This window comes from Oryx dammah, unplaced genomic scaffold (assembly GCF_014754425.2).
Source record: "Oryx dammah isolate SB20612 unplaced genomic scaffold, SCBI_Odam_1.1 HiC_scaffold_27, whole genome shotgun sequence".
Classification (NCBI taxonomy): Eukaryota; Metazoa; Chordata; class Mammalia; order Artiodactyla; family Bovidae; genus Oryx; species Oryx dammah.
Window position 1 is genome coordinate 41,932,816 of NW_024070211.1, and position 26,231 is coordinate 41,959,046.

Genomic DNA, 26,231 nt, shown 5'->3' on the forward strand with positions numbered 1-26,231 from the left:
CATGCAGTTACAGACAGAGCAATTCTTCTCTAGGGAAAATGAGTTACTTTTTATCATTTCAAAGCAATTGCCTCTTTCTAAGGCAAATTCCTAGGTCTTGGGTGAATGAAAATGTCACTTGCTTATCTGAACAAACAGCCAATGGTCTGTTTATTTTTCATGAATAACTCAGTGAAGCTAGCTGCGTTCTTGGGGTAGCTCAAAGATACTGAACCAGTAGACAAAAAGAAATCTTCTTCCTTTTACCTAGCCAACAATGGCAGCGACTTTAAGAATGATAATAGAATCATCTTTTCTAATGATAAACTTGAAAATATGTGAAGGGAAAAGTCTTTATCTCTCTTTTCTTGATAATCTAAGAAGATAAAGTTTATATCATTATGAAAACTAGGAATTATAGTAGACAACTCCTAATTGTGCCCAACGTCCATTTTTCCCTCGTGACAGCAGCTTGATCTCCTTTCAGGGACTACTTCTTCACTTATACTCGAATTTATGTACATCTGTTTCTACTTTCTGGTTCCAGGAGTAGCCTTGTAATATAATTCTGACCAGTAAGAGTACTACATCTTTCTGGCCATGGGAGCTCAGGAGGGGACAGGTGACCCAGGCTGAATCAACAAACCATTGAGGACTGTATTGAACATCAGTTCTAGGACTTTCTGGATATACTAGGGATGAGATGATCTCTTTCTATAGAGTTGCTGGGTTGAGGCTGCTGATGGCTGTCTTATCACCATATAGGGGAGTCCCTTGACAATGGTCCCAACAGAGAGAAGCACAAAAATTATTCTCCTAATAACGAGCTCCTAATGGCCTGTGGGAAGGAGTAGGACCAGCTTTGCCTGAAGTCAGATACACCTATGGACCTTAAAGTTATGTAAGCCAACAAAGTTTCTGTTTTTGCTTAGGCCAGTTTGAATTAGGTTTCTGTTGCAACTTAACAGCCACTGACTAATCCATACTTGTTTTTTAATGTCCCTAGTTTTTAACAGATGCCCTCCAGGAGAAAGAGAAGGAAAAATATGAACAAGTCTCAGTTCTGGTATTGGACCGCTAAACAGCGGGAGCTCATCTCTCTTATCCCTTATGTTTAGAACATGACCTTCTGATGGGTTTTGTACTTGTGTGGCTATTACACATTCCAACTTAAATCTGCTCCTAAGACAGCTAGCATGATCTTAGCATCTTGACCTCCCTTTCCTCTGACTACAGGATTCACCAGATGTGCCCCTCACTGTTAAGACAGCTGCCAAGTATGTTCCTTTGAGTTGGTTTCTAAATCATCTTCATATTAGAAGAAACAAATCTTTCAGAATGCTTTTCTTTCTTCACCCAACCATCTCTGTTCCAACCATGACCTATGTGAATTAATCCCCTTTGCCAAAACACATAGTGCTATGTCTTTGACAATGGAAACTAGCCTACCTCCCTCCCACCCTTTTATAGGTAAATATTCTTCCAATTTAGCCAAAGAATTAAAAAGAGGAAAGGGATATAATATATGCCATGTAACTCTTGAAAAAAGATAGTAATAATGGTACTAAAATTTTTAGAAAACTTTAGAACCATCCCATTTCTAAAGTTACTTACAGGATATTCATGCTGCTGTTAAATAAGCAGATAATCTTTATCTGCTATTAATAATAATTTTTAAAAGCCCAACAACAATAAACTATAGCCTGTGGCCAGATGACTGTGACAGTCTTTACAAGTTTTACAGAACATAAAATGGCAGCAGATATCAGGTATTATGTTATTATGTTTTCTGTTGGCAGGAAAAAAAAAGTTCTCAGCTAGCCTATCTGGCTCACTTAATTGGGCCTATAAAAAGTCGCCAGTCATCTCACTCACAGCCATTGAATTTCCCTCTACTTGTTCTTTACAGCTTTTCAGAGCCTAGATGGGAACACAGATACAAAACAGACTTGCTGAAAAGATTTTTTAAGGTCTCATGTCCATATTTACAAACCTTGCAATCTGTGTGTATTCATTTATTTTAACACAAATGAAGTGAATAAATCAAGAACTCCTTTGGGAAAAAGAAAAACCTGTGTGTTTGAGGAGAAAAGAACAAAATACAGGACTGAGGCAACTTCCAAATGCTCTCTATCACTTTCCCAGCACCCCTCACACACCCCCTGCTTTCAACAGAATTAACTGCTTTCTCTGCACTCATTTAGAAGATAGTATCACTCTACAAGAGAGCATTTCTCACGTAGATTAATGTTCTTTTTTTGGTTTTGGCTTAAATGTTTGTATTCCTGGCTAGACTGTGAGTTCCTCCAACATAGAGACAATACACTTTTGTTTACCAGTACTGGGCCTACACTAAGACTGAGAAAATGTTGGTTAAAATTGAATAGGAGACACAGAAAAAGGAAAAGAGAGATGTGAGAGCACGGGAGAACCCAAGAGAGCAGTAAGAGAAATCCCTGGCTCTGGGCCGCTGAGCAGGTGTAACATTGGTAGAAAACTACTCACAAGATGGCTGGGAAGATTCAGAAAGTCAGAGGGGGGACCAAAGCATAGCCCCACTGATACAAATACATTTTAAAAATATCAAAGAGCAGCCTTTCTTAAAAGCATGCTCCAAAATTTCTCAAGGATTTTCTTTCAAGTTTCTAATAAACAACCTGCACAATTCTGAACATTTCTTGTTCAGAAATGGACAGTTATATTACGACACCTGGTGAAAAGTGATTGCAAACTGCATCCTAATTTCAGAGATATGAAAAAAAATAAAACCACCAAAAATATGAATAGAACCTAATAATCTCTTTTCAGTGATTCGTAGGTCCTCTTTCCATGATTGTTTTAATCATTTTGGCTTTGAAAACTTTTGTGAGCATTCTTTCATTCTTTTTGGCCTATCTTAAAAGTAGTTATTAGGTAACTTATTCCTCTAATTTTTTTCTCAATCGATCCAAGGTTCTCTGGTATAGTGTGACTCTTGGGAGTTTCTCTCAGCCGTCTCAATCTGAGGTATTGGGAGCTAGAGGAATTCTGAGTCCATGAAAGTATTTTTTGATGATGCTGGTCCATGTAATGATTTTGTTAGAGAAGTTGAACTACTTCAGTATTTACTGAAGAAACTGGAATCAATGTCCTATTTTTATAAAACTTGTGGGTCAGAAAGCCTGAAGGAGAAGCACCTAGGAGCTCTCTTTTGGGCTCCATCCCTCCTCTTCATAGATTGTTTTTCAGTTTTTAACAGGCTGAAGACCAGCCAATCTCGGAGCCACAGTCTCATAAAAGCTGTCTTGTTGGGTCTGGCTGACCAGCAGAAATGAAAGACTAAATTTCTAAACATGCTTTCCTGGATCTCTCAAAAAGTAGCAAGACAATGGTGTGATTTCTCAGGTCCATGTTGGACAATAGATAACAGTGTTTTTCCATGGTTTGTGGAAAGGACAGGAAAGGATGCTGATATTCTAATCCCTGGTTTGGAATATCACAGACAATCACAAAGGGCCACTCAGCTTTTATGACAGTGCATTTCCCAAGAATCCTTTTGGGACGTCGTAATCCCCAATTGTTTGGGAAATGTAAAATCAGTCACTTCTGGAAAAGCTCAACACACCTGAGCATGGGAAACACAAATTAGAGAGATACCCTTTCACTCACTAGATTGTTCCTCTGGTTACGCATTTGCCTGGCACAGAAACAGAACCAAATAGGGAGGACCTGAGTGCATAGTCATCCAGCTCAGGTTTGGTAAATCAGAGGAAACTTTAAGTCTCACGACTGCTAATAATTTTCATCCTTTCAACTTGATGTAAGGAGATCATATAAAATAAGGTTCAAACAACCAGGACTGCTTTATCTATTGTGAAATTATTTATCTTTATTTTGCTCATAGGAATTCATACTGGTTTTGAGAAGAAAGACTTTTCAATGCATTGGACGTGGAGTTCTGCTTTGGTTCTGGTGGAAACAACTTCCCTTTATCATGTTTGATTGAGAGAGGACAGTCTTATGTATAGAGTTTTCCATCAAAGTCAATAAGTCAGTCTTGATTAAGGCTGAAATGAAGTGAATTGTTATAGATTGTTATTCTATGAAAATATTTTGCTTCTGTTACTGACAGTCTAAAGGACTAGTTGCTCCATCACAATCAATGCTATTCTGCTTAATCCTAACATCGGTAATAAAACCAATAAATAGTTGTTTCTTCTGATCTGTAGTCACAGGATGCTTATCTCTGGAAAAGACTGAAGCCATTTGCTTGGTGATTGCTAGTCCATACCATGTACTTCTGATAAGTGTTTTTAAACTCTGCCATACAATGTAAAATCTACTGGGCTAAGAAATGTCAGTTGCTGTGCACAACAGTGATAGATGCTGAAACTGACTTTTGGACCCCTGTGTAAAAACACTAGGTTTCATGCATGAGAAACCATACTATCCAAATAAAAACTAGAGAGAATCAGCTCAGTGGTTGGACTCTACTCTCCCAATCCTGACCTCATGAACACAAATGTGGGTGTGAAAATCAAGAAAGGAAACTTTCCTTTAAAAGATCAGTCCCCAGCAGATGAATGGATAAGAAAGCTGTGGTACATATACACAATGGAGTATTACTCAGCCATTAAAAAGAATACATTTGAATCAGTTCTAATGAGGTGGATGAAACTGGAGCCGATTATACAGAGTGAAGTAAGCCAGAAAGAAAAATACCAATACAGTATATAACACATATATATGGAATTTAGAAAGATGGTAACGATAACCCTGTATGTGAGACAGTGAAAGAGACACAGATGTATAGAACAGACTTTTGGACTCTGTGGGAGAGGGAGAGGGTGGGATGATTTGGGAGAATGGCATTGAAACATGTATACTATCATGTAAGAAACGAATCACCAGTCTATGTTCGATACAGGATACAGGATGCTTGGGGCTGGTGCACTGGGATGACCCAGAGAGATGATATGGGGAGAGAGGTGGGAGGGGAGTTCAGGATTGGGAACTCATGTACACCTGTGGTGGATTCATGTCAATGTATGGCAAAACTAATACAGTATTGTAAAGTAAAATAAAAATAAATAAATAAAAGAAAAAAAAGAAATGTTTAAACAAGTCTCAGAATGAAGGAAAATATTTGTAATATTTCTGATAAATGACATGTGTCCAGAATATGTAAAGATTTCTCATAAATCAACAAGAAAATGATGGTCAACTTAAAAAAATAAATAAAAGATCAGTCCTTCAAAAGAGATGGTGTGGTCACCACGGATAAGATGGTTCCTTATGTAGTTCTCAAAACAGCACTAAAAACTGTAGAAAAAGGCAGTAATCATCAAAGAGGATGAGAGAGAGCTTACCTTCTTGAAAAAGACAACAGAATGAATTAGGCTATTTTGAAAAAACCCAGAAAAATATTTCTTTAGAGGTCACAATATTCTTTTGTTTTCATGAATGTGGAATGATTTGATAAAGAACCCTCTAATAAAAAAACTGCCCTTGTCTCAGAATAAAATGATCTTAGTGTACTGGTAAGATTAGCAAAATGTGAAGAAAGCTGAGCGCCGAAGAATTGATGCTTTTGGACTGTGGTGTTGGAGAAGACTCTTGAGAGTCCCTTGGACTGCAAGGAGACCCAACCAATCCATTCTGAAGGAGATCAGCCCTGGGGTTTCTTTGGAAGGAATGATGCTAAAGCTGAAACTCCAGTATTTTGCCCACCACATGCGAAGAGTTGACTCATTGGAAAAGATTCTGATGCTGGGAGGGATTGGGGGCAGGAGGAGAAGGGGACGACAGAGGATGAGATGGCTGGATGGCATCACGGACTCGATGGACGTGAGTCTGAGTGAACTCCGGGAGTTGGTGATGGACAGGGAGGCCTGGAGTGCTGCGATTCACGGGGTCGCAAAGAGTTGGACGCGACTGAGCGACTGAACTGAATTGAACTGAACTGAAAATGTTCGGATGCAATATACTAACACTTGATATCTTTGAATGGATATCTTTCAGACCTTTCTGAAATTTATTTCTAATAACTGTTTTCCAAAGGAGAGATGGCTTCTGTTGCATGGTCTGCGAATGCTTGATCAGATGTCTGAGACTCAAGAGATGGAGGTTAAGGATTAAGGCTCAGTAGATAATGACCAAGATTCCCTGTTAAAAACATCTGCTCCATCCAAACAAGCAGGCATACAAGTGCAAGAGGGAGTAAATATGAAAGCAATTAAAATGAACTACTGTGCACTAGTGTGGTTTGATTTATAGAAACAACTTCTGTAGGAGAAAATGGGCTGTGGTTTAGGTAATGTTCATATCCATGAAACCCAAGTAACCTAAATATACATTGATATGTATAGGACATTCCTAGCCATGTTCTTCTGCTCTTAACTATGTCAGTAAAGATAAGTGCAATGAATTCAGGCATAGACTTACCCAGTGAAGGTCATAGTCAGGTCTTGCTCTTCCTTCGTCATCCTCATATAAAGCGAAACCTTCTCTCCGAGCCTGATAATACTCTTTCCGCAACTTTTGGATGCGGTCAGCACTTCCGCTCATGGACCGGCCACTGCAGGGCATAATCAGACAAGTAGTCACATGGTGAACAACATCCTAGAAACTTGTTTCTTGATATTTTTTATTTTGTTAAAGCATCTGACATTCAAATTTGGAAGATTCAGTAATATCGTACAAACATGCTTGGAAAACTGAAATTCCTGGTAACAAAAATAAATAAAAACTACTCTTTATGTGCATATGTTTAGATCTAACTTGGGATTAATAAGTGCCTTTTGAGTGAGAACTTAAGGTCCTGACCTAGAGCAATTAAAAGAGCCATCACCTTTTTCTTAAAATTGTATGTACAGAGTTTGGTTAATTTTTTATGTAGTATCTCATTTTCTTACATAAGTGTTGCCTATTTGAGACCAGTTGTTTGACCTGAAGCTTGAATGTGATGCAGAGTGGCATGGCATGTTCAGTTCAATGACATTTGTGAATTTTTGGAGTGGGGCTGGGGTACATGTCAGTATATGGGTATAGGCAGGATATAGAGAAAGAAAAGAAAGTGGAAGTCTTGCCAAGAAGTAAAAAGAAAAATAGAAAGCTGGTCATAGTAGAACATGCCATCTTGGCTACATGTCCAAGGTTTTCTTCTCTTCTTAGCTACTTCTTCCGCTCAGGAATTACAGCTTCTCCAGTAACTTATCCATTCAGCCCCACACTAGTCAGCCAGTGGCTCCCTTTTAGCTTAGATCTGTCACCATCATTTCAACAGAATCAACATTATGTGATACAATCAGGGCTATGAAGCAAGAGGAAGATGCTAGACAGATCTCTACAGCTGATCAATTTCTCTGATTGATCTGAGGCATAACTGAGTGCCCTATTGTGCCAGACCTTATGTTAAGACCCAGGGCTCTTAAACACTTTCACAGAGCTTGTTCACAAAAAACACACAGTCGGGGAGTTAGGGAACTGAAAGGGATATGGAAGACTACAATCCACTGTGACTGATGCTACAGGTCTGCACAGGGGTTGAGGGAACATGGATGGCTTAAACTTTAACAGGGTGAGAACAGAGCCATCGAAGGAGATCACAGAAGGCCCCAAAGAGGAGGTGACATCTTAGCTGAATCTTGAAAGATGCATAGGTACTCAACAACTGAACAAGTGAGATGAGAAAATTCAAGGCAGACGGAAGGACAATGCAAAGAACAGAAATGAGAAAGCGGGTTGTTTTGGGGGAATGCAAGGAAGTCAGTCTGGGAAGCAGTGGTCCTCAACTTCTTTTGTCCTGCCTCACAGACATAGTAGCTGACATTCGCTCCCTTCCCCCTCTCATTTGGGAAGCAGATTATAATAAAAGAGAGTTTTTGTCCTTTAGGGATATTTTGAATTTAATAAATGACAAAATAGATCATTTGCAAATGTTCGTACTTTAACTCAATTTGTAACAATTAACCATAATGATACTCATATTTCATGTGTATGTGAGAAACACGGCTCTAGTATACAAGGTGTAGGGGAAGGAGCTGGGAAGAGAGACTAGTGAGACCGAGAAAAGTAGGGAGGAGCCCCATGGAGAAGACCGCTGCATGCCAAAATGATCCCCAAGTATTACACTGAGTTTTAAGTTTAAATGAGATATCTAAACGCAGTAGAAAAAAAATCATCTATTATTTTGTTAAAACATTTAAAAATGACACTTGAACTATAAAAAGAAAATGGTGAGTAAACATTTTTTGGAAGGAAAACATTCTTCCCAAACTACTGACAGATTGTAAGCTAAGTGAAACTAGGACCACGTGTTTCAACATCCTCTGTACAAAATTAGCATGGAGTTCTTGGCTTCCTACTTGCTCTATGGACACCAAGTAATTGATGCCTTTGATCAAGAAAAGACAATTTTTTACAGATCATTTACCTTAATTTTTCTTCAATATGTAAAACTCTCTTTAAATAGTTCTTTGTTTCCTTACTATACTTTTCTTGAACAAAGTATTTCTTGAGAACTTGATAAAGATAACAACAACAAAAAAAGTGGAAGGTCTGATACTTTTCTGAACAACAGAAGGCAGGAAAGACAGCCGAGCTTAATTCTGAAGAGCATCCCTTGCTCTTAAGTACTCTGAGTTGCCTACGGGCCTGCATCCACTGTGCAGGCTTCTGCCCGATTCGTGCATGCATGAGTCGCGCTCAAACTCACCAGATGAGTTCAATCAACGTGGTGCAAACACAGCATACATAATCTATTAGTTTACCCAAAGAAACCGAAGCATTGAATTCAAGCAGAATGAAGTCATCAGTAATAAAAAAAAAAAAGAAACTATCTGATAAGGGACTGTTTTAAAAATCCCCATAATTTTCTTACACTTGTGGGAAAAAATAATCACACTCAGACCGTAAACTATTCTTCCATATGCCTATAAATAAATAAATTTAAAAATATGGGTTTGATCAGATTTCAGTTCTCAAATAGAAGGTATGGGGCAAGAATACAAAATCAGCTGTTTATGATTCAGAAAATTCCCTATGGTTGACAGGAACATGACTATTTACCCAGAGAAGAAATCTGGCCACAGAGAAAAACAGGAAAAAGTCTAGAAATTCATGGACCATCTAAGTGCAAAACATTCTCCCTTGTGTGAATATTTTAAAGAAGTTACAGGACACCGTGCAAACCTTTCATGATAAGCAGGGACTACGTTGCGACATTCATTTTCTTTCTCTGTGTAACCCTCACTCTACTTTGAGTATACCAAACTTTTTCCCAGGAAGTTGGTTTATATAATAAAATGAGGAATAGTAAATTCTGATTTTATCTTTCAGCTCTTCTCTGCAGATAATACACACAAGTTTACCATCAAATCAATAAAAATGATATACATAGCTATTGTACCCAAAGCAGTTAATTGATTCCATTTTGTGTTGAAGAGGTAGAAATCTGAGGAACATAAAAATGCCTTTGTCATAAGAGAAGCAGTAATCACAATAATTGTAATTTATGGGACATTGTATAGAAAATATATTGATACAGACGTTCACTTCCTATCAATTCTGCTCAGAACAGACATCATTAATCAATTATAGCATTCCTTCCCCATAATCCTAGACATGGTCTTAGAATCTTTCTTAACCCAGAACTTTAGAAAGCTATTTCCATCTATAGGAGCTGGCACTTGAGTTATATAGTTGTGTTAACAGGTGCTGTAAATATTTCAAAATCACAGAAGAATAAGGATAACTTTTATGGTTCTGCTCCATAGACACGAGAAATCTGAGGCTCATGACTAATAGATATATAAGGTCTGACTTTAAAGAAAGCTTTTTCTACCATTGCTTAATACCTTCCAACCTGTGTCTCCTCCTTCATCTAATCAGTGTCTTAAAGACTGGGTCCTCTAACAACATATTGGACCAGAATGAAAGCTAAGCCTAGCTTTGAGGACTTACTTTCTGAGGACTCCTGTTTTTCCTTCCTCTATTTACATGTTAACTTCTATTTTCTTGGCTTTATGGAACTCAGTAGTAGAGATTCTAAGAATTTTGTCTGATAGCTTCAGAAGTGATATCAGCTTATGATGTAACTCACCTACTCTTGCAGACATATAAAATCTGGTAAAGTATCAGTAATCCCATCTCCAGGTTGCTAGTTAGAAAATTTAGGCTTGCTGTATTATTTGTTCACTGGATAAGGTAGAGGTTAGTCAGTCATTCTTACCAAAAAAGTTCCTATTATAGCTATATACATATGTAGGTGATCAATGCCACTCCTGCACTTTCAATGTGCTGAAATTTTATTTTAAATTAACTCAAGCAGTATAACAAAACAGATTTATATTGTAGTGATTTCTTGTAAATTATGCTGCCTATGCCTTTAAAAGCAGAGGTATAGTAAAACAGGCTTTTCTTATAACACTTTAAAGCTGGACAGAGTTTTAAAGTTGTAATGAAATTCAGAAACCATGTCATTTTCTTCATCGTCACCTATAGTAATATATTCCCAAATGCAATACACATCACAGTAAGGCATTATCTGCTCCACTGGAATCTAACCTTATTCTTCCTAGTTCATAATTACCTCAATTGAAAAACATTTTAAAATGAGTGTTCATTTGTGCATGCCATAGTCTCCTCCCATTACTACAACAGGCTGGATAAAAGTAATATTTATTAAGCTCCTTAAATATAATATTTATGCTTTACATACTTCATCTCATTTTATCCCCAATCAGATTTGTGAGGATGATATTGACATTTCACAGATGAGTACACTGAGGCTCAAATAAGTAGCACAGTTGGTGAATGGTGGACCAGGGAGTGTGTGATTCCAAAGCCAGTGTTACCTTGTTGCCTCATGAGAAAGGCATTAAAATGCAGCAGGCATATTGTAGCAGCCATTGCATTTCAAGGCAGAGAGAAGTTCACAGAGCACATTTATAGCCATACCTTTTGATATTCTTTTATTTGCACAGATCTTTGCAATAAAAATAGAAATTGAAGCAGCTAAAGTAATAGAATACATGCAATGAAGTCTGTATTCATTAAAGAATGATGCTGGAGCAACTGCAGACGGAGATTTCTGGGTAATTAACATTACATCTCTAACAGGCTTATGTGGGAAACTGGTATAAAACTGAATGGGGTGCAAAAGAGACTCAACATATGACAAAGATCCACATGAAAGACAAAGAAACTCTGGATCAGGACCAGGGCTGACAAACAGCCAGGGCTGCTGCTGGTAACATTCACCACTGGCTGAACGAGACGGGGCCGAATGAGAGGGAGCTGGTCACTGCCAGCGAACCATTGTCTGACTTGTGAATTGTCTGACTGTTGAGACTTTGTGTGTATGTCTAAGCAGGCATACAAGTAAATAAGCACCCTAACTATGATTAAAATATCCACAGTTAATTCCAAAGAGCTGTGTCGTTTTCAGATAACCTCAAGTCATGTAGCTCTTCATTGCTAAGGAGAGGTGTCTGCCTTTGGTCAGTAGGTGCCAGCCTGGGGTCCAGATTCAGTGATGCAGTTAAGAACAGTGTCTATATAACGGAACCTTAACAGGAAAATTTCTACCTGGATGAGCTAACCCTTACAAATTCACTGAATAAAACTGTTGGCATTAGATGTATGCATGTCAACAATAATCAGTAGAATAGGGGTTGTTTTTAAGTTTGGGATTTGATTATTCACTTTTTTTATGATGTTACTGTAAAAATGTTATTGTGATTGGAAAAGACCCTGATTCTGGGAAAGATTGAAGGTAGGATGAGAAGAGGGGCAACAGAGGATGAGATGGTTGGATGGATCATCGACTCAATGGACATGAGTCTGAGCAAACTTTGGGAGAAAGTGAAGGACAGGGAAGCCTGGTATGCTGCTGTCCATGGGGCTGCAAAGAGTACAGCATGACTGAGTAACTGAACAACAATAAAATATTTAAATTAAGTAAACATGGTGTTCATCTTTCTATATTCACAAAAGTGTGAAGTTTTAAAGATTTTCTCAAAAAGATTTTCTCCTTTTGAAAGATATGGAGTGATGGCAATATGCTATTCTTTTCCTGTTTTTCTTTTTTTCCCCCTAATGGGAAGGATTGTTTGCTTTATCTTTTTGCATCTAAGGACCTAAAGAATCAATATAGTCTAAAACCTCAAATATAGCAGTACCACAGTTATGAGAAAACAGGGCATACTTTTCCAAAATGGGAACAAAGCTCTCAAAATACCTGAGATTCTGTGGTATTCACACTCTTGATAACATGAATATAATGAAATCTAACTATCTATATGCAGTCTTCCCTTACTAATTATACTTCAGATCCCAGACTAGGTTCTGTAAAAGAATATTCAGCTGAAGACAGTCATAGACACAACTGTAACTGATTTTCTGTTGGTGATAAAGATTTCTGTCAAATAAAAAATTTGAGAGTTCTTATAAATGTACTCAGGATCATTAATTCAAAAGCATTTTGAAGATTTATAGAAACCATCGCCCAATAGCACTAACACTCTACAGATTTAACATTCCATAATGCAAATACATTTATATAGTGTGTCCATATGTGCTAAATGAGATTTAATAATAAATAATGGCTTTTAATGGGGCTAAGTTCTATAAAATTCTTTAAATGGTATTTTCATACTGGATAGCTCTGAAAATTATCCAGTGTGACTATTCAGTGAAAATTATAATTATGTAAATTATCTTCTCCTTGTTCCTAATTTTGTACAAAGAATATCTGTTTTTTCCAAAGGTATATTGACAAATAAGATTTTTTGTGGTTTAGTCCAGTAAAATTTTGGAATATATAACTGACTAGCCATGAACAACACTTGGGAATTTTTCTAATTTCTTTCCCAATGTATCACCACTATGATGGTGACCCCCCTTTCCAATTATTTTCGATTAAAATAATTTCCCCAAATAATAAGACTATGACTTTCTTCATATGGACATTTAATATCTATATTTCAGTTATTTTGTTAATTAAAACAATTAGTTTGCTTACAATGACTCCCTATGACTTCCTATATTAAGACTATGAGTTTTTAGAAAGAGTGAATACAGTAACAGATGAAACAAATTTTCACATTTAGAATCTCTCTTTATTTCTAGAACTACTTTTGTCAATTATCTCTGACATTATACTTCTTACTAGTAGGTAAAGAAATGCTTATGACATATCTTAAGAGATGATATAATGTCACACGAAAAAACTGGTGGCAGAAACTGAGGGGAAAAAAATCTATATTCTATGCTAATACATTACTTTGAAAATCGTGTTATTTGTATAAATTTCTAAGCGTTCAACAAAATTACTCATTACATCAGGCTACTGTGAGGAAACTAAAAAACTGGTCCAGAGAGGTCAATATGTAAGTTAGGGTCATAAGGAAGGACGAACCCCACAAAGCACAAGTATGTATTAGCTCAGCCTACAATTCTGAATGTGGTTCTTCCCTGAGTCATCCTGAGCTGCCAGTGGCATTTTGACCCAGACACCATAATCTGCCAATGTGACTTGGCTTACCTGGGCTCCTGACTTTGCCATGGCAACCTGAGTCCGACCTTTTGCCTTTCTCCACATGTTTCCTGCTTTAAGCATCTGCTCCCTTTGAGATCCTTATCTTGGTATTTCCAGCCCTAGCTCAGTCAACTGACCCTCTGACTCTTATAACTGGAAGATTTGTCCTGGAAATCTTAACCCTTGAATGGACTTTGACCCCAATGAATCAAGTCTTAGAGGGAAAAAGAAGGTCCCCCTTCCCCTGACACTTTTGATTGCATAACGGCAAGCATTTCCACTCATACCATGGCCGCGCTTTACCACTGAAAAGTAATCTCACTGATGCATGAAGGGCAACTTTCTCCTATGTGATTGATTGCTGTGATGGAGATTCTCACCAGATCAATGTCATCTCCTCTTCTGATAAAAAGGCTTTGCTCTACCTTTGCTCTTTATCACTTGAGACAATGCGAGGCCATTCCCTAATCAGAACATTCTGCTTCTCTGTCTCCATTTCCAGGGAAGGTAGAAATTTCTTAGGAGCGACACTGACAGGGTTATTCACAATTCAACAACACACGAGTTATTATTCATGGCTTCAACTCACCATTATAAGCCTGTAACACATAATTGCATTATTCTGATACTGTGCACTGACCTCCTGGCTGTGTTCAAATTTCAGAAGCTAGTTTTGCCATTAGTCATAAAATATCCATTTGAGTTATTCATATGTTGAATAGTATTCTAATATCTCTAATGCAGTACAGTAGTTTTGAGCCTTAAGTAATTTATGCAAATATTGGGCACATTCAAAGTTTCGTATAAGCATATGATACATACTGTCTCGAGACATTGTGCCAATTTTATTAACAATGCAAAGTATGTGGGGGTCACCAAAAGAATTTATCAAATGTTTCACATGGTAATTTTTGTTTCTTAAAGGAGGATTTTTAAATATAGTTGAAAAGTTCACACGGGCTGGCAGCAAAATTAGCCCTTCATTTCTATTCTACATCTTTGCTAACCGAGCATACATAGATGCAAAAAAAAAACAAAACAGATTTATACCAATTTGAAACTGTGTATTCACTGTGTCTTCTGTTAAAGATGATAAACAAATCCTGTAATTCATGTTACAGCTGTTCTTGCATGGCTGAAGTATAGCAGCACTGCATCACAACCGCCTTTAAGTGATGCTTCAATATTTGAGCTTAGACAAAAATGGGGGCTTGGGGGAAAATAGCAATTTAAGTAGTGACAGTGTTCCCACTGGCCATTCCATGTAATGAGTGTAGGCCCCTGGACACGAGCTGAGTCAGTTTCCCTTGGTTGGGGCAGTTCTTAAGTGCCTCTCATAATATAGGCTTTACACTGTACTGAACATGATCCCAGTGTTTCAAGCTGTGAGTACTTGTACAACATGGCCACTGAAATGCAAACCAGCTACTTCAGCTGGTGCTCAAACAAGGGAATAACCAGTTGATGCTGCTCTAAAAAAACGAGAAGAATGAACGTTGTGTGGGTTTAGTGAGAGATCATAGGTAGGTCCTGCATGCACACGTATCCAGTCAATCAACTGTGTCCGACTCTTTGCGACCCCATGGACTGCAGCCCACCAGGCTCCTCTTGTCCATGGCATTTTTCAGGCAAGAATACTGGAGTGGGTTGCCATTTCCTCCTCTAAAGGATTTTCCCAACCCAGGGGTCGAATCCATATTTCCTGCATCTCCTGCATAGGCTGGAGGATTCTTTACCACTGAGCCACCTGGGTTATAGCATCCCCCTAAAGTGTTTTTCAGGGCTTCCCTGGTGGCTCAGACAGTAAAGCGTCTGCCTGCAATGCGGCAGACCCGGGTTCGATCCCTGGATCAGGAAGATCCTCTGGAGAAGGAAATGGCAACCCACTCCAGTATTCTTGCCTGGAAAATCTCATGGATGGAGACTGTACACAACTTTTGCCTCACATGATGCTTCAGAAACTTAACCTTAAGACATGATTCCACTTGGAACTTTATAAGTTTTCTCAAAGAGTTTTACGGCTCAAAATAAAATGAGCAAAATAGGGACAAAAAGATAAATGGAAGAAGCCTACAAAATGTGTATTATTTTGATGATATCGTGCACACATTAATAATATCTTACACACACAGACATACACACACCTTCTCAAAGAAGTTCTCACCAACAACTGCAGGACTTGTGAGATAAAATTATTATCCTCTAGGCTTAAATCAAACACAGCTTGAATTTCAGAAATACATATCTGACATTTAGATGTGGATTAAACTTTCAGGGTCAATTCTGGGAAAAATAAGCCTGTGTGGGCTGCAGGCCATAAAACCTTGGGAATTTCCTAGGCCTCCGTGAAATTCCCTCTTCCTCAGAGGAAACATAGAAGTTCTGTCTTCTCCCAAGGGACCAGGGAAGGCCATCAAAGACCACTGATTCCCAACAGCTGGACACCTAGGTCTTTATTTTATACAATAAGGAAATAAGGTTGAATTGACTACACAATGTAAAGGAAAAAAGGAGACTCTAAATGCGTTAGTGCATGGATGGTGGGTTTTTTTTTTTTTAATTTAAAGGAATATATCTGTCAAGATAGACTATGGTAGCCTGTGCTAATCAAATATCAGTGGATTAGCAAAAAAAAAAAGTCAGTAGATTAAAGTCAGTAGAGTAAACTTTTCCTCCCATAAGACTTTTTTTTTTTTTGCCTTCCAATGGAAGGGGAGGAGGTTGGGAAAATAACATGAGAAAGAGAAAAAAATATTCAAAGAAAAAAGGACATGTTTTTCAATTGGAAGAAGCTAAAGATTTTGATTAGGAACTCAATACTAAATGTTTGTGGAGTCAAAGTGTTTTAAATACATAGGCTATGTAAACTAGTTCTTACCTCCATACCCATTGAAGGGAAGGGATGTACAATAAACTGTCCAGACACCCAGAAGCGATGCATGGGCCAGACTTTAATTATCACACATGTGATGTTAAATCAAATTATCTCATAAACATAGAATTCTATATGCAGTGTTCTGATGTGATTAGCGTTATTCAGCCCAAGAATTTATTAAGAACATGCTTTGATTCCTTTTGTTTCTTCTACACATATATGCACAAATGCTGAGCTCTCCTGCAATTTTAAATAGGGTTATAATAATGATCCAATCCAAACAGGTTCTCAACTCCAAAGAGCCACATAAAAAGTTAATATTTACTAGGTCCCAACGCGTGTCAAATCTAAGACTACCCCACAGCCTTCATTTCCCTGGGTGTAAAGTGAGCACTGGTGACCCTGTAACCTCATGCTGACCTTCTGACATCAGGGATTTACAGGATAGAGACAGTTTATAGTATCATCTCCTAGGGATTGTTTCAGTTGTTTTTAAAAGATGTCCAGGCTTCTACATCTTTTCTCGGAGAATGTGACTTTCTTTGTAGAACAGACTAGATAGTAATAAGCTGGTATCAAACTTAGACCATCAACTGCTTTTATAAAAGTTTTTCAATAACCTTCTGAATGTTTTCAGCTGTATACATTTATTTATGCTTTTATTTATTTTTAAATATTGCCATGTCCCAGGCCCTGGTAATGTAAAGGTGATTAAGACCCAGAACTAACCCTCAGAGATTTCAATCTTATGGAAGGAGAAGGAAATATAAATAAATAATTGCTGGGCAGTGTAGCAATTATTATGAAGAAGTACCATGAAGCATAATGAAGTCCTGTAGTAGCTCAGAAGAGAGGGTGATTAACTATGCTTGGGGAGGCTAGGAAAGGCCTCAAGGAGAAAAGGAGAGCAAGGAGAGGGTACTGGGCATGCCAGTGGAAGGAGCATCAGATGCTAAGTGGTAGAAACATAAAAGGGCAGATGGTTAGGCATAGGAGAAGTGTGGAAGTGGATGGAAGAATTCTGGGAAGTAAAGCTGGTAGGACTTGAATAGCTCCATGTGCCAATCTTGCAAAAAGGGAAGATGATGTGGAATCCTGAACTGATTTCACATTGGGTAGAGCAGCTCCAGGGTTATTCTTTATATCATGATAACTCTATAAGACCCATGTGACTTCCTTGGTGGTCCAGTGGTTAAGAATCTGCCTTCCAATGCAGGAGATGCAGGTTTAATCCCTGGTTGGGAAACTAGGATCTCACATGTGGCAGAGCAATTGAACCTGTGTCCTGCAAATACTGAGCCCGTGTGCCTCAACTGGAGAGGCCGTGTGCCACAAACTACAGAGCCCATGTGTTCTAGAGCCTATGAGCCACAAATGGAGAGAGGCCCACGCATCACAAGGAAGACTCTGTGTGGCACCTAAGACTCAATGCAGCCAACATAGAAGTCAATGAATAAATATCTTTTATAAAAAGACCCTTCTCTTCCCACATATCATAGGCAATGAAATGAACCTGTTGACCTCTATGGGACTTTCTTGCACCATATTCAATGATTTCTTGGATACGTGTACAGTTCAAGCTAAATGGTTGACCCAACCATCGGCAAAAGTCGCCTTCTATTTCTGTTTCCCTGCTTGTTGAATACTGTAACTGCACTTTAGTTGGAGGCAGTGGGACAGTGAGAACTTCAGTTGGAAAACTGAATGTTTTCTATAACTAGAGCTCTTGCTTAACCAGTAACATTAACTGATGCTGAAGCATGATGCTTCCCTTTAGGAGCAGAGCACTGGCTGCCAAATCAGAGGGCAAAAAGTGAAAAAAATAAAACAAAGCAAATGAAACCAACCCATTATGGGTTGACAATGACTTTTCTTTTCATTGGCACTTTATGGAAAGTAGTCACAGAAGCTCAAAGAATAAACAGCCATTGCTCCATTCAGGCGAGGTAACAGTGGTGCCCGAATACCTGCCCTGGAGTAATTTGTAGCTGTCTTCTTGATCTGAAAAGTGAATGAATTACGGGCTATCCAAGAAGAGGGAAAATTAGGCATGAGGCTGATGCTGACAATTGAACTTTATAAATAATCCACAGTGAAAATGAATAAACAACATGCCTTCTTCCAGCTTTCAGTAGCCTCTTGACAGTATGACAGTTGCTGTTGTTCTCAATAAACATGATGTCAATTATGCCTTTTATTCATCATGGTGAAGTCATGTGTGGGGAAGAAGTGAATATTTCTTTTTTTGGCACTTCATATATAAAGGCTTTTCCTTTTTATTTTTATCATACCAAGGCAAAACAAGCTGGCTGATCTGTAATCTATACGTTACATAAACACTTTCGTTTCTTCCCTATTTCCAACAGCTTTATTAGCAACAGCATTTAAATTGGTTCTCAGTTATGCATAGAAATATGTTTGGAAGAGCATGGAAAATAAGACACTGGGGATGATTTTGAAAACTCTTATTTAAACCAACAACTTAAGTTTCCTTCCCCAAAGTACTTTCCCAGAGCTGTAAACAATCCTCCAATTAATTGACTTGATTCTTTTCTTTGCCTAGCCCCTTGTTTGGTCAAGGTACTAATGAGCAGAAAAAAGGCCAAAGCCAGGCAGGACTTAGAAAAACAGAGGCACTGCAAAGACTTAAATGGGAAAAACAGAAATTGGATGGTTGAGAGTTAATGACCCAGGAAACACTCCCCTAAAGGATTTACCAGGTATCTAGAGAGTTGTAACCTTTCAGATTAAAAAGTAACAGGTATTAGTTTTCTAAGTGGACAAATAAGAGCCAAACATTATGTGAACACAGTTATAGAATTAATGAGTACTCACATATCTAGCTCAAAGGAGCCTGTGGGTGACTGTGTTTCCTGCATTCTGCTATTTGTCATGAACTTTATTACTCTCCATTCCACTAAGAATGATTTTTTTTCTCCCTATTTGGAGACATATTAGGTACAGTCATTCAGATATTATCAGTTCATCATTTGCTAAAGAAACTCGTTCTTAGGAAGGAAAAGTGAAGAACATGTTGAGTAGCATTGCATTATTTTGTGATCCCACATCAAGATGAAAAGAGAAAGCATCACACTGTTTTTGAGATATTCCTATTTTATGACAAAAATCACGTTTTACCCAAGTGTAAACAAGTCCACTAGCTAGAAGCTCATCCCCCACCCCAAGTTCTACCTAAAATATAAGCCACAAGGCTCGAATTGAATCAATATATTAGTTCTTTATGTACTACTTACTTTGACATTTCTTAAACTGAATGTTTACTATATATCTAAGAGAGTTTCTAAATTTATAACCTACAAAAAGAAGGAAATTATTTCCTCTTCTTCAAAGAAGCTTTTTCAGACTGTGTCCAATCTATCTGGGGAATCGGAGGGAGAAATAGGCGGGTGGGGAGAGAGGAGGAGCCAAAGAAAAAGAGCTAATGGTCAAAATGCATCCTTATAATAAAATGAGCTTCTTAATGGATGCTCACTACAGGAATAACATTAATTCAGTATTAGGACGTTCAGTGGAAAAATATGAATGTAATTTATCTTTTTAACTGTCAGCTGCATTTCTAAAGCTCTGAAGTCTGTAGCTTCCAGGGGCCTTTTGTCTTTCTGCCATGGCAGGAGTATCTTGGACAGCTGTAAGAGCATTCTAAGCTATCTTTCTCAAAATCCATTAGCTAATTCAAGGAACCTAATTAGAGCTGCCATTTTGATGGAGCATACTGAATGCTCAGTACAAACTAGTAACACCATCAATGTTTATTAGAAATCACAAAACCCAAAGTGCTCCACTCCCTATGAATATTAATGAAAAAACAGCAAACAAAATATTTATTAAAACATATGCTTAATACCATCAAGGTTTACAGACAGATATTGAAAGAGAGAGGGAGAGGCACACACTTGAATTTGACGGCATGTGCCCAGGAATACACAATAAACCCAGATTTATACTGAAGTAGCATGTAATCATTATTTTATGCCCCTCCCACTTGTCTCCCTTGGTTTTGCACCCTGGAATTCAGCAGCTCACAGCTGGCAAGACAGATGCAAGTCCAGAGAAGTCTGAAGAAGGGGGTGGGGGAATCTTTTCTTTTTTTTTTAAACAGATGCTGAGTGCCACAAATTCTTGTCAGTGGGGAAATAACTCTTGCTTCTCTATAAAATCAGCAGCATGGTGACGTCAATACTTTCTACCCACCTCTAAATGAGGGTGTCACCAAATGAGTCCAACTAACTATTCTCCCATGTACCCACCCAGGGAGCGTTTCTGCCAGGGCATGGCCTCGAGTCAAGTGGTGTCTAAGGCTTGAGGTAACCCTGCTGTTGTGCAGACTGGGCTTCTGCTGCTTGCCTACAAGATAGACATACACACCCTTGCCGAAGCCCAGGAGACCCTGCTCCTCATTCTCTTCTCTTGGGAGCAATTTTAAGACCTTTGTGAATCATTACCATCCAGGAGCCCTTCCTCTGCCCTCAAGCTGTTGCCTCCTGACTCTCTTGCCCCCCTTTCATCAAACTCTAAAAAGGAATCACCTGTTGTCTTGTGTCTTCATCTGCTGTCCTCTCTTTTGGCTAGATGACAATCTGGCTTGCATCCTAATTGCTCTTAAAACTGTCCTCAGCAAACCCTGGCCTCTACAGGGCTAGACACTGGGCAGCAATTTCCTTGTGAATCTCTCCTCCTTGTTTCTTCCTACTTCCTCAGTCTCACAGTTGGTTTCCTTTACTGCCCCTCCCCTTGTTCTCTAAACATGAGCTTCCTTTAAGGTTCTGTTTCTTGTCCATACTTTTCACTCCTGGGGACACTGTTCACTCCCAGGACTCTAACATATTCCTTTTCATAGTCATCCATTTATTCATCCATCCATTCAACAAGTACCGGAATGAGCAGATAGGGCAAGTCTTTGACACCCATGAAGACACCCATCTCTGCCTGGGACAGCTCCCAGGAGCTCCAAGGACCATGTTCATCCCTTGCTCTTCATCTGCACCTAAAATATACCAACACCTTATTACTCCACTTGTTCAGAAACAATTTCCTCATCTCTTTCCTGAAATCTACTTTCTCTCCTATCTTCCTGGCTTTTTCACTGCCTTTCCATGTTCATCAAGACTTAACACAATGATTAGCATTCAGAGTATAGGCTCTGGAGCCAGACTACTTGTGTTCAGACCCTGGTTCTGCCACTCCCCTCCTCCCTACTTAGCAGAAGTACCTATCTGTGAAATGGGGATGATGATAATTAGACTTCAGAGGATTGCTTTGAGGATTAAATGAGCTACTGCATTTAAAGCAGTTAAAATAGGGACTTCCCTGGCAGTCCAATGGTTAAGACTCTACACTTCCAAGGCAGGTGACGTGAGTTCCACCCCTGGTCATGGAACTAAGATCCCACATGCCAAGCAGTGTGGCCAAAAAGGAAAGGAAAAAAAAAAAAAAACCACCCACATTAAAGCAGTTAGAATAGTGCCTGGCACATAATAAGAATTCAATTTAAAAAGCTGCTACTGCTGTTGTCAATCATATTTTATGTTATTGTTGATGTCTTTTCTCCCACATATTCTGCATCCAGTGGGTCCTAACCAATTGCCTCTAGCACTATTCCTTCATACATTTTTTTCTTTCACAAGCCTAGTTCACACACCCACTGCTCAGACCATGATAGCAGCTTGGTAACTTGTCTCTCCACCCTAACCCGTCTTTAATGTGTTGCCAGATGGGCCTTCCTAAAGTATGGCTTGGCTCACGTAACTCTCCTGCTCTAAAAGCCTCTTGGCTCTCTTCCCTTTGCTACACTCCTATCTCCAGCCTCACCTGCAGTCCTGTTTCCTGTGAAATTTTAACTGTTCCCTAAGCCTATCCTCAGTTCTCACTCACACCCCTCCTCCATGCCTTTGTCCACACCACCTCTTTACCTGTAATTCTTTCCCCTTATATCTAAACAATATAATTAAGATGATATCCATCTTTACTTTTAAAATACCCACTGCCTTGTAATTATGGGCAGACTAATTCTCATGGTCACCTCTTCCTGACCATTCTCTACTGTGCCTGGAAGCTTCTTTCTTACTCTCCCCTGTTCCTCGCACAGCCGAAGCTTGTCACAGCCCCGGGAATCTGTACCTGCTGTTCTTCCTGCCTGAAACTGTCGGCCTCGAGTGTTTCCAGGCATGTTCTCCCTTATCAGGGGGCCTGCTCTTGCCATCTCATCTTTAGATCCTTCAAGTCCCTCCCTTCCAGCCTGTCTGCTGTTTCCTCTGTGCACTGATCATTCTGTGAACACATCTTCACTATGTACTTGTTCACTTTTCTCTTCTGCTGACCTCCACAAGAATACCAGATGTGTGAGAGCAGGGACCTTCCATGTCCTGTCTGCTGCTGTCTTTCCAGCCTGGGACTCTAGCTAAAGGAATGATTCTCCACTTGTGAAATTCTTTAAGGTTCTTATATTTAGTCAGCAGATATTTACTGAGCACCTACTATTCACTGCAATGATTCTAGGCCTTGGGAATATAGGGGGGAGTACAAGACACACGATTGTGTGACCTTATGTTCTAGCAGGTGGGTGAGACAATACACCAATCAGTGAGTTTTCCAAATTTGCTGGCATATTGAGTGCAGCACTTTCACAGAATCATCTTTCAGGATTTGAAATAGCTCCACTGGAATGCCATCACCTCCCCTAGCTTTGTTCGTAGTGATGCTTTCTAAGGCCCACTTGACTTCACATTCCAGGATGTCTGGCTCTAGATGAGTGATCACATCATCGTGATTATCTGGGTCGTGAAGATCTTTTTTGTACAGTTCTGTGTATTCTTGTCACCTCTTCTTAATATCTTCTGCTTCTGTTAGGTCCATACCATTTCTGTCCTTTATCGAGCCCGTCTTTGCATGAAATGTTCCCTTGGGATCTCTAATTTTCTTGAAGAGATCTCTAGTCTTTCCCATTCTGTTGTTTTCCTCTATTTCTTTGCATTGATCGTGGAAGAAGACTTTCCTATCTCTTCTTGCTATTTTTTGGAACTCTGCATTCAGATGCTTATACCTTTCCCTTTCTCCTTTGCTTTTCGCTTCTCTTCTTTTCACAGCTATTTGTAAGGCCTCCCCAGACAGCCATTTGGCTTTTTTTGCATTTATTTTCCATGGGGATGGTCTTGATCCCTGTCTCCTGTACAATGTCACGAACCTCATTCCATAGTTCATCAGGCACTCTATCTATCAGATCTAGGCCCTTAAATCTATTTCTCACTTCCACTGTATAATCCTAAGGGATTTGATTTAAAGGAAGTTAAAGTGATGAGCTAAAGAAAGTGTGGTTTGAGCTTAATGTCCAAGCAATACAGGTAAGTAATAAGGTCATATAGGCAGGCAAGGCAGACCACAGATGCTTTGCAGCGCCTGTTAAGATCTTTGGATTTTACCCTGAGTGAAATGGATTTTACCCTGAGACCATGTTAGAAGATGTTAAAGCAGGAAGAAACATGATCTAATTTAAATATTTAGAAGACAATTCCAGCTTTTTGGTAGAGGACAGAATAGAGGTTGTTGCAGAAGTCCAAGTGAGGAAAGGTGGAAGTCTTTGGGGCATTATGGTTATTCATGTTTTATAGAGCGTAAATCTTTATTTAATCCCCAACCATGAGCAGCTAAGCAATCTGTGGAGTTTAATCATTCTAGGTATTCTGCAGAACCTGTTACATTGTCCTCATCTAGGACACGTTCAAACAAAATTTTACGGGAATTGAAAACAAGAAAGTGATTTAAGAAAATGTACAATGACAAGTGGGAAGAAAAAGGGAGGAAACATTGGTGCTATATAAGGGTGAGTAAGAGTCTGTTCCTGGGGTTCAGGGTGTATGGAGGAGGGGGTAGGGCCACAACGACTCAGTGACCCCGTTAACTGCTGCCTTGAAAATGATTTCCTTTTTGTCTTTTTCCTTCCCAGGTTCATAAGTGAAATACTGTGAGTACATCCCCAATGGTTTGGTACAAGCTATTTTTTTTTTTGCCATTTCTAGGTATGGCGCAGACAGCTCACCGTTTAAAGAAATTTCTACAGGTTTTGAAGTTTTCTTCACTGCATCATGTTTTCATGGCCTCCTATTTGCAGCCAGGTATTGCTATAATGTCTCAGTGCCATCCATTCCCATAAGGAATGGGTGATGGCGATGCACATGGCTTGTTACTGCGAGTGGAATTTATGTGTGCTGAGACGATGTTATTGGGAACCTTTTCCATGCTATTTCATGTTAAATATAGCATGCATGCTTCCAGGTGAAACTATCTGGAAATCAGGAATGTCCAACCTAGCACACTTTAGAGAAGGTAGGCCAGTATATTTGCTGACGTTTCAGCTTTGAATTAAATTTAGCTTCTCATCCTTATTAGAATCTAACTGCCAAATAGCACTCTACTTGGATTAATAAAGTTTTCTAATAAGCATATCACTTTCTAGTACTCTGCAGAGGCAGCTTAAATCTTGAGTACGGCTAAAGGGAGAACTGCCAAATGGAAACAATATTGATACATTCTCTGTCCAGTACAATCATTCTTTTTATTGTCAAGCCCAGCTCTGGGTAAAACAGAACTGACTATGTTAGGAAGATATGGTCACTATTTATGAAGCCAGTCCAGCAAAAGACTTAGAAAACCATGAAAACCCACTCAAGCTGATGCTCCAGATTAATTTAGAATTTAAAGTGCTTGCAATTAACATTTTCAGAAGAAACTAGGGCTTATGACTACAGTAGAGGGACAAGTAGGTAAGCTACTGCAGGGTAATTGGGAATCTCTAAGCACCCACTCATTGCTCCCAGGCTGATGACAGAAATTCAACCTTAATTTAGTCCAAGGCTTTGATCTCCATTAAAATACAGATGGAGCTGGATGTCTGTCTCTGTAAGACACCATTCATCTGTATATGAGTGAAGGCTTTGATTCAGTTCAGTCACTCAGTCATGTCCGACTCTTTGCAACCGCATGGACTGTAGCACACCAGGCCTCCCTGTCCATCACCAACTCCTGGAGTTCACTCAAACTCATGTCCCTTGAGTCAGTGATGCCATCCAACCATCTCATCCTCTGTCATCCCTTTATTCTGCCCTCAATCTTTCCCAGCATCAGGGTCTTTTCAAATGAGTCAGTTCTTCACATCAGGTGGCCAAAGTGTTGGAGTTTCAGCTTCAGCATTAGTCCTTCCAATGAATATTCAGGACTGATCTCCTTTAGGATGGACTGGTTGGATCTCCTTGCAGTCCAAGGGACTCTCAAGAGTCTTCTCCAACACTACAGTTCAAAAGCATCAACTCTTCGGTGCTCAGCTTTCTTTATAGTCCAACTCTCACATCCATACATGACTACTGGAAAAACCATAGCTTTGACTAGACGGAAGACTTTGATACCAGAAGGCAAAGTTGCTGAACCTGAGGGCCTGGAAGACTTGGGGTGGGGTTGGTTGTGCTGAAGGGGGGCTTCCCTATATAAAACCTCTCCATGTTCCACATTCTTCTCCACGTCTAGCTACACACTGAACTAATGGTGGTACTGAAGACCAGTCATTGATGGCCAAAAAAAGAAAAAGTACTTCACACAGCCTGCTTTAGTGAGAAGGTTCAAGAAGAAAATTATGATACTTATTTCAGAGAAACCAAAAAGCCTTTCTCATGCTTATGATTTTCCTTTCCATCTGTTTCATGAATACCCACCCCCTTGCAAACATATTTACAGTTCAACAATGATAATTTAGGGTGATAACGTGGATATTATTTCCCATACTGTAGTGCTCTATTCTGAAATCTTAGGGATCTTAAAATTGGAGTCCTTCCTTCTGCCCTCCCTAGACAC

The 26,231-nt window shown here is 39.1% G+C and overlaps 1 protein-coding gene across 4 annotated transcripts in view; it reads right to left on the reverse strand.

Moving 5' to 3' along the window:
* Nucleotides 1–26,231, reverse strand: part of PARD3B (par-3 family cell polarity regulator beta) — a 1,152,049-nt gene that overhangs the window by 124,472 nt on the left and 1,001,346 nt on the right. For 3 of the 4 annotated variants that reach the window (XM_040228721.1, XM_040228723.1, XM_040228724.1), the window contains one exon: nucleotides 6,403–6,535. In XM_040228721.1, the coding sequence (XP_040084655.1) occupies nucleotides 6,403–6,535 (133 nt within the window). Of the gene's footprint in view, nucleotides 1–3,849; nucleotides 4,026–6,402; nucleotides 6,536–26,231 lie in introns of those variants that run through there. The other variant, XM_040228725.1, reaches the window with a different exon arrangement.